This window comes from Lactuca saligna, chromosome 4 (assembly GCF_052625555.1).
Source record: "Lactuca saligna cultivar CGN05327 chromosome 4, ASM5262555v1, whole genome shotgun sequence".
NCBI classification, from domain to species: Eukaryota; Viridiplantae; Streptophyta; class Magnoliopsida; order Asterales; family Asteraceae; genus Lactuca; species Lactuca saligna.
In genome coordinates, this window is record NC_136420.1 from 102175636 (window position 1) to 102185491 (window position 9856).

At 35.5% G+C, this 9856-nt stretch overlaps 1 protein-coding gene across 1 annotated transcript; it reads right to left on the minus strand.

The window, feature by feature from the left end:
• Window positions 1–462: 462 nt before the first annotated feature.
• LOC145042508 (P-loop containing nucleoside triphosphate hydrolases superfamily protein) lies at window positions 463–5291 on the minus strand. Its single transcript, XM_078990951.1, has 10 exons — window positions 5073–5291; window positions 4294–4940; window positions 4018–4197; window positions 3760–3921; window positions 3520–3674; window positions 3320–3412; window positions 2826–2911; window positions 2492–2718; window positions 900–1127; window positions 463–812 (listed from the first exon to the last, which is right to left on the minus strand). Exons 1-10 carry the CDS (start codon window positions 5126–5128, stop codon window positions 697–699), a joined length of 1950 nt encoding a protein of 649 aa, XP_078847077.1. The 5' UTR covers window positions 5129–5291; the 3' UTR covers window positions 463–696.
• Window positions 5292–9856: the final 4565 nt, after the last annotated feature.

Below are 9856 nucleotides of genomic sequence, written 5' to 3' on the forward strand. Positions count from 1 at the left end.
CCAGTTCAATCCTTATCTCTGTATTTCCCTGAATCTCGCAATTTCTATTTACAAATCTTGGATATATATCGCTGACGTTTCCATTTTCTCGCAATTTCTATTTACAAATCTTGGATATATATCGCTGACGTTTCCATTTCTAGGGTTTAATTCATCTTTCAGCATTCAACCAACATTGTCACACCCGTCGCTTGGCATGGGTAAACGGCTATTATACTAAATAGACAATTTATTTTTAAAGCTCACATGATTAAAAAAAAATCAGTATATCACTGGACAATGTCTCTAGTAGTAAAAGCATAGTAAAAGGTTAAGCAACCCATTCAGGAGGGGCGTCTTTTCATACACGATGTGTTGCTTACATGATAAATTATCTGTTCAAGTGGACTTGACAAGACCATTGATGAATTTAGTAAAAAATGCTATGAATTATTGTTGCAAGTAGTTTACGACAACAGAAAACATTAAAATTATTTTATGACAAAATAAAAGGGAATAGATTGGCATCCAAAGAGAAACATACCACCTACATGTGAAACACTCCTAGTAACTTTTATTAAAAAAAAAAAAAAAAAAAAAAAAAAAAAAAAAAAAAACAATTGTGCTACAATCACGTTCTGTGGAACAACAGAAAATATATCCATAACAAGTTGTAGTCTTAGAAAAATATCCTACAATAAGTTAAGTGTAACTACTCTACCAATGCCCTTTCCCACCAATAGGAACCGTGTTTGATCCCGAGATCATACCTCGGTTGCCATACCCACCACCACCACCACCTCGACCCCTCGATCTAAAGTTCCCACCAGAACCTATTAATTAAAACAATATTTTTTATCATAAAAATAAATATTAATTAAATAAAGCGTTCGAAAGTTAAGTTTTGAAAATTGACTTACCTCCACCACCGGTTGACCGGGTCATAGAAGACAATGCAAGAGGAACAGCTTGACCAGCTTCTTGAAGAATCTTAACAAGCTCTCTTGCGTGTTTTGCATTTGAATGTGTGAAAAAAGTAACAGCAATTCCTTTAGCTCCTGCACGCCCAGTACGCCCTATCCTATGAACATAGTCTTCGAGGCTTGATGGGAAATCATAATTGATCACGCATTTTATGTCCTTCACATCTACGGTTTTCAATTCAATATAACAACAGATTAAATTTAAAATTAACTCTTTAGATATGGAATTGGAATAAAATGGCAACCTTATCCCATTCATTCCCTGCTTTTCTTTCAAATCTCATAATCCAATTCCAATTCCAATTCCAACCATTTGTTTCTCTGAGTCAACCGGGCTGTCACCTCATAACCGTGGATGGGCCGCGAGGCGATGAAATGTCTAAAAATCACAACTACTTGCATCATACTATTTCTACCTATTACAGCATTCTACTTTAAGAAGTACAATGCTATGTTACTATGTTGTAATTAAAAAAAATGGAAGTGGGATGCTATAATACAAAGATAAAAGAAGTATATGTTTTATTTCTTACATTTAAGCCCTTAATAAGGAGAGTCCACTTCTGCGTAGAACAGAATGAACTTAAGGTTGCTACTCAAATTAATTTTTCAGACATGTAAAGAGGGGTGTCAAGTGTAGCTGGATAATTTCACATTTACCTCAATCGTCTAAATTCGACTATGAAGTCGAAATCAGCTTTAGAACTAGAAGCACATCCAAACACCCCCTTAACAACAAAAAGATAATAATAATACAGCAACTACATGACACTTTGTCAAACTATGACTTCAGTGTCAACAGCAGCATGATCGCATGATATAAAACCTAAAACAAAAGTAATAATGTATAGTGTAATTTACAAAAAAAATAGCAACATACTTTACTCTTTTTACCAATTTAGACAATATACTCCATTTTTTACCCATACTTAAGTTTTTTCTACCCATTTTAGCCTTTTGCTTATATTTTTTACCTATGATAACAACATCTAATCCAAAATTGCAGGACATTGCTATTATTAGTGAATATTGAAGAAATAAAGGAATGTTGTTATGCGTAAAAAATTGGTAAAAAGGATAAACTATGTTGCTATTGATAGTTAGTAGTAGTGTATTATGTGTTGTTGGATTATAATTTATACCAAAGAATCCTAGGGGAGTTTAACCTCAAAGATTTAAAAAAACCTAAACCTAAACCTAAGGGAACCATATTTCAGTTAACCTCGATCTTAGGTTAAAACTTCCTAGGTTATTATATTAAGTTTTTTCCTAAAACTTTATGAAGGATTCTACGCATACTGGAAATGAGATGGGAAAAGAGAAGTGGAAATGATGCAGATGCAGCCTCCGTGTGTATAGAATAGATGATGTTCCTCTGAGTATTTGTGGGAATTGTGGTGTTGTATATATACTGAATCCCTTCCCCTTTGGCACCCAAACCACAAATTATTTTGTCAGGTAAAAGTAGACAGCAGCCGGCGACTCCCATATTCCCATAAGTTTAATGACCTAAAAACAATTCATCCTACCAAGACCACGTGCAGCAACATCAGTGGCTGTCATTATAAGACTCCTTCCACTTTTAAACTCAGCCAACACCCAATCCCTTTCACTTTGGCTTTTATCACCATGGATGGATAATGCAGGCCATCCATCCATTCTAAGTTGTCTTGTCACTTGATCACATCCTTTTTTTGTTTCTACAAATATTAGGATTCTGCTTCCATCCATCATTTCTTTCAGAACTCCAATAAGCCTGTGTCAGTGTCCATAGAACTTCAATTACCCAAAAAAAAAAAAAAAAAAAGGGGGACACTTTTCTTTTCTTCATGTAAAAACTAAAATGTAGTATTTTTTTTATACCTGCTGTACTTCTCCATGTCTGTTACGACTTCAATAACCTGATTTATTGCCTGATTGGCTTTCAGAACAGGGGATCCGATGATCACCTAATGAGTTCCATGTTTATAACAAGATCAGTTAAGCAATTTAAAACTACGCTTCTCTTTTACTTAATGTTTCTTTTTTACTTCATCAGGGTAGAATCACTTAATTTGTTAAGCCTCGAACCCTTGTTTAATGTATGAAGAAGACACCAATAGTTTACCTATTTTACTTTCTTCTTTTTCCTACAAACTCCTCTCACGTTATAACTGATGAGCATTGTTAAAGATTTTTATTTAGTCTCGTTTTCCAAACAGTTTATTATGTCTAGAATAGAGGCAGACTTTATGTATACAGCACTTTATCCACACAGGCATCATTACCCATTCAGCCATTTTACTCATAAATGGCTTAAAGGGGATAAAAGAAACACCACCTGAGTATAGAGTAATAAGGTAAAAGTAAATAGTAACCTTATATGGATTGCGTAAGAACTGTCTTGCCAAACTCTCGACCTCTTTAGGCCATGTTGCACTCCAATAGAGAGTTTGTCTATCTGGTCTGATCTATCAAAATTAAGTACCTCCAAAAACTTAGCATAAGATACTTGATTATAGTGGACATTTAAAGCTGCAGTTAAGGGGAAAAAAATCATATGACAAGTGCAACATACTTGGGCAATGATTTTTCTGATTTGAGGCTCAAATCCCATATCTAACATACGATCAGCTTCATCCAAAACAAGGTAAGTCACTCTTTTCAAGTTTGTTTGACGAGCTTCTAGCATATCTATCAACCGACCAGGTGTGCCAATGACAATTTCAACCCCTGCAACAAAGATCACATGGGCTTGTAAATTCATCTTTATTTCTATAAAAGAATATGGTTTTATATAAACTGGCAACTGGAGTACCTCTTTGAAGATCACGAATCTGTGGACCCTTAGGGGCACCACCATATATGCAAGTGCTTCTTATATTAGAATGTGAAGCAAATTTGCCAGCTTCTTGTTGGATTTGTACAGCCAATTCTCGAGTGGGAGCCAATACTAATACAATGGGACCATCTCCATGAACTAATTTTGGGAATACAGACAGAAAAAAGTAACATGATCAATTAGAAGAATGGAATCTCACAAAGACAAATTAAAAGTATATACTGAGTTACTAACCCAATGGAGGTTGTGCAGAAACATGGACTACAGCAGGCAGCAAATATGACAAAGTCTTGCCAGAGCCAGTCTCTGCAATTCCTATAAGATCTCTTCCCTTTAAAGCCATAGGCCATCCTTGGGCCTGGATTGGTGTTGGCTCAACAAATCCCAGTCTGGAAATGACATCTAGACAGTAACCTACAGAATGAAAAACCATTAATTGACTGATAAGAGTTTGAGATAAGAGAGATAGGAGAAATGGTGAGCAATTTTCTCAGGGTATAGACTCATTACCAGGAAAACCTGCCTCATGAAACATCCGGATTGGCTTTGGGACATCATGTCCTTCAACAGTAATCTCCCTTCGACCACGGTAAACTGCCACCTCTTGATCAGTCATGTCCCTTACAGAAGGGAATTCGATGTAGAAGTTCTTCTCAAATGGTACCAAGTTGCCAAAATCTTGCTTTGGTAAAGATATACTATCCAAGTCCCCTTTAGAGCCACTTCCTCTTCCTCCTCTACCACCACCACGACCACCATCAAAGCTCCTCCCTCCACCTTGCCCACCACCCTGATATCCTCTGTCGAAACCTCTACCACCACCGCTGCCACCTCTGCTGCCACCGCGACCTGAGTTAAAACCTCTACCTCCTCTGCCTCTACCACCATCAAAGCCTCCATTGCTCATTCTTCCACCACCATCTCTCGCAGAACCGAACCCTCTCCCTCCCCTTCCACCCCCACCTGCGCCAAGATTAAAACCACCTCTAACACCAGGTTCAAAAGGAGGGTATCCACTTCCAGCAGCTCTTCCACCGCTGACAAAAGAAGGTGGTGGTGCTGGAGGACCTCTGAATGGAGCCCGTCCACCGCGGACGTAGTTTGGAGCAGCACCTACCGCAGGGAGTCCCGCCGTAGGCGGTAATCCCATAAAATCACTGATACATTGAGCATATCAAAAATGAATCGTTCAATCAAAACTACTGGCTAAAAACAACTACGGAACAAACAGATACGTATTGACTTCGAATATTAAAGATCTGAACGAAAAAAGTAGGTTTATATGGTACCTCCGACGCTGATGGTAAGAACCGGCGTCCACAATTCTGTCGTCGTAACGATTCATCACGGTTGGTTGAAATCGATGATAGTTTCCAGATTCAGGGTTAGGGTTTTGAAAAGTGCTCGAGGGTTTGACTGATCTGAAAGAAGGAAAAAAGAGAGGGACAGGGAATGATATTTTCCTCAGATATTTTGTCGTCACCTGGCATTGGTAGGTTTTTATAACAAACTATATTAAAATTTTGATAAGTGGGGAAATATGTGAGTAAGAAATTCTAAATATCAAACCCTATTCTTTGATTGCACTAAATTGATGCAGAAAATGTATATACATATATTAAAAGTCCTAGCATTTGCCAGCATTATCTTTTGTGCATTTCAAAATTTAACCTTACACTTCTTCAAGTTTAGAGTTCGGCCACATTAGTTTATATAATATAAACAATATATTTTACTGAATTCATATTTTACCTACACTTTGTGTACATCAACACGTTTCGTCTTTGTATCTTTGCACCGTCTCTGACGTGCAATCGAATTCTTGCACCGCCCTTTTGATATCTTTCTCCATATTCTTTGCCCTCCTCCTTAATTTCTTCGTTTTCAAATATTCTGCTTTCACTTTTCCACTGCGTTGTCGTCCAACCACTTCTTCGCCGACAACGGTTTCTACTATGTTGCTTTTTGGATTTAGGGTATGTTGTTTGTTGCTTCTATTTGATTTTCAGTTTTTGTTCGCTTGCTTTTTCTTTTGTTTTTTAGTGCGTTGGTCAATTGCAAGTGTTCAGATTGTTCTAATATCATGTCCTTTGTTCCGTTCATTTCCAATTTCTGAGGGTATGATTTTTATTCTTTTTTATGTTGATTTTAAGTTTTTTCTGTTGATGTCTTGTTGTTTGGGATTCCGATTAGGGTATATTGTTTGTGTTTTTTTTTTTTTTTTTTTGATTTTGTATTTCGATTGTCGTTTGTTGTGATTTTTTATGTGATGTCTTCGAAACCAATTTCAAATCGAAGAAGTAAATTCGAATTGGAGAATAAGATCGAATACGAACGTGGAGAAGAATACCGACTGACCTACATCACCGGTATACGTCTTGGCTAACTGGGTTCAACAATGTTGGATTTATCGTTTTAAACATAACCCCAAGTAAGCACAAACTTTGTAATTTATCCAACTTTACTTTACATCTACTAATTTGTGATTGGATTTGGGAATGAGAATCTTATAGCAGTAGTCACATTTGATTTAATTGTTTTGCATATAATCATTTTAGGATTTTGTTTATAGTATTTGATTTCCAATGATCAACTTCAAAAAATTTCACTAATGAAGGAATTCTATTTTCTTTTTATTAAGTCATTAAATTCAATTCCAGTTCTCCTTCATTTATGTGAATGACTGTATACCCTTTCTAATCCCCAACTTTGTATAATAATAAAACCAGCAGTTGAATCTTTGATGAAAAAATGATACAAATCGAATAAATGATATAATTAAGTGATCTCTTATTATTTACACTCCAGATACAAAAGAAAAGGAATATAATTGAATTTTATTCTATTGTAATGTATATAATAGAGTTACACATGGGAACTACTACAGGAGTGATTAGTGATTAATAATAGTTTGTAAGGGTTCTCTGGCTTATAGCAATAGGAACTGTTGTCGATATGATGCTACTAAAATTACACTTTTACCCCCCCCCCCAACCCACCCTCCCCTTTCTAAAATAAAGTAGCTTGTTATTCTCTTCATTGGATGTATAGTTTAATTTAACACAAAAACAACACAAAATGCAAGGAGTATCGCATCTAGAAAATCATGAAATCAGATGAGATTGGATGCATCTTTTTAGGAGTAGCTTGTAATAGCAAGGAGTTCATGATGTTGTCTTTTCTATTTTTTAAACAATTTCGTTTGAATTTGGGACGAGCTACATATTATACAAATTGATTTTAATTGTAATATTAGTTTGTAATGAATGGATTAGAATAATAATAATATGATAAATTTATTTTTTCAATAGGGTTAATATCACAAAAGTCTCATGTTTTTTCGCACTAAATTGGAAAAAACCCTGAATTTAATTTTTCATGTGACCACGGTATTTTCTTTGACTTATCGCTTGAGGGCAAAGAGTCGGTGTCAGCAGGCTGCTCCCTTAGTCGAACGTTGCAGGTAGTTTTGGGTCGATTCTTCTCTCCAACTTCAAACCAAAAAGATGGTAAGCTCCTCCAACACGCACACACAAGGTTACAAAGAGTGGGCTTTAAGGAATCGTTGGTCTGAAGATTTGAGATGCGATTGTGATGAACCTGCGACATTCTCGATCTCCAAAACTATCGATAATACATGGAGGAAATTCAGGGGGTGTCCAAACTATCAGGTAATATTAAGTAATTTTTTGTGGTCTTGTTGAACCATTATGAACAAGTGATTGTTGTGCAAGACTCCCAAAAAAATGCAGATTTTTTTTATGGCTTGATCCACCCCTGCCAAACACTTACTACAAGGAAACTATGTTGAAGTTCCATATGGATTTGGAGGAGGCTAACAACAATAAAGCATTTGCAATGGAGGTTTTGAAGCTTTCGGAGGAGGCCAAGAACAACAAAGAAGTTCAACTGGATATTTTAAACTTGTTGAAGGTGGAGCTACTTATGATGATCATGCTTCTGGTGGTGGTGGTAATGATGGGGTTTATGGTTCATAATGTTATGATTAAAGCACTGTGAAGTTGTAGGCATTAGTTAGGTTCAGGTGGAATGGTGGTAGTAGTTTAGGTGTAAGGGTATTTTGGTCAAGTTAAGCAGTAAGTAGATGCATGTGTTATGTATGGCAATTTTTTTGGTTTTGTAAGAGATGACAATGACAACAACTTATTATGTCTTAATGATAAAGTCCTTTAACACATACATATGTATAAACCTACTTACCAAGCTAACCAACATATGGAAGGTAACAACAATTATAGTGATCAAGGCATATATATATATATATATATATATATATATATATATATATATATATATATATTGATAATTTAACAATCATACCAAATATCAATGTCAATTAACAGCCCAAAAATGGGAATGTACTTTACAATGCTTCCCAAAAACCACTATCATACCATTTAACCTAATTAGAACCAAACTTCCAATTCTACCAAACATTATGGATATGAATTGGAAGCTTGTTACCAAAAGACAAGTGTACCCAAAGTAGATGTTTACAAAAAGAGCAACCTATTTACTAATGCCCATTTTAGCCATTGAACCCTTAAACACAACTCCTTACTCTAAAACCCAAGGGGTTTTGGAGGAACCACCACCATCAACATCTTCAACCATTTTCCTGAGCTTCAACTTCCTAATTCTTTCAGAAGAACCATAACTTCTTATGGAGGGTAGGACTCTTACTCCAACCTATCTCTCTTTAACTCCTTCTTCCTTAACCACTATGTTTTCAACTTCTTCTTGCTCAACATGTATGCCTTCAACTTCTTCTTCTTCAACCTCTCTATCTTTAACTCCTTCTTCAGCCTCTTTTTTTTCAATCTGTTGTTCCTCAACCTCCATAGGCGGATTCAATAAAGCACCATGGGTATCACAGGAGGCCCCCAAAAAAAATTAATAGTATAAATTGTTTTGAAAATTATTATTTATATTGCTAAAAGTATAAAATATATTTTGGGCTACCCTAAATTTTTTTTTTTAATATTATTGTAGATGTTTAATCCAATAAATAATTAGCCCAAACTTAAAAGCCCAAGTTCCTAATACCACAAAACTAATTGACGGTAATTCTTAGCATCTAATTAGCGTAACTTCCAAATTCTAATTCCCTCCCTGCCTTGCTACTCGCCGTTACTCAACTGTCCTCCTTCTTCTGTCGCTGATCGGTGGCCGGTGGTGGGTGTTTTCCGGCTAAATCCCCCGGTGCCTGGCAATGGGTGATTATTGATCTAAGTGGTGCATAATGAAGCAAGTAAGTAGAAAATTTGTGATTATTTTTGGTTAATTGAAATTCAATTTTTTGGCATTGTGTTGAAAAAATAGAAATTACCAATTAGGTTTATTGAATTAGAGACTTAGGGTCACTAATTAGTTATTATTTGTTGTTGAAACTGGAAATAAAGTTTATAGTTCATATATTTTGATAATTTGATAGTGGGCTGTTATTTATTGTTGAAACTTGAAATCAAGTTATAAAATTAGAGTTGATTGTTGATATATTTTGATTGTAGGTTGATATTAACAAGTTTTTCAAAAGACAGTTAGATGTTGGAGACAACAATTGTGAAGGAACTTAAAAAAAAAAAGGATTAATGAAAGTACACAAGTTCCACAACCTAATCAACATACACCAAAACCACAATTTAATGAACAAATTCCAAAACCACAAGAACCACAATCTAATGAGCATACTCAAAAACCAAAAGTACCACAATCTTTTGATTTGACTGATCTTCCTTCGGACCCAGGGGAGAGGCCAAATATTACATCTTATAATCCTAATCAAAGGGATGAAATAAGGAGGGCATATTTGGTTAAAGGACCTTGTCAACCAAAGGGGCATAATTTTGAATTTACCTTATTTGGTGAGAAGCAAAGACGTTTTGTTGTGGAATGGTTTACAGAATTTCCATGGTTAGAGTATAGCATTAAAAAAAAGCATATTGTTTTTATTGCTACTTGTTTAGAGACATGGTAGGGTTCAAGGTGGAAAAGATGCATTTATAACCGAAGGCTTTGACAATTGAAGTAAAAAAAATCATTCCGAAAACAT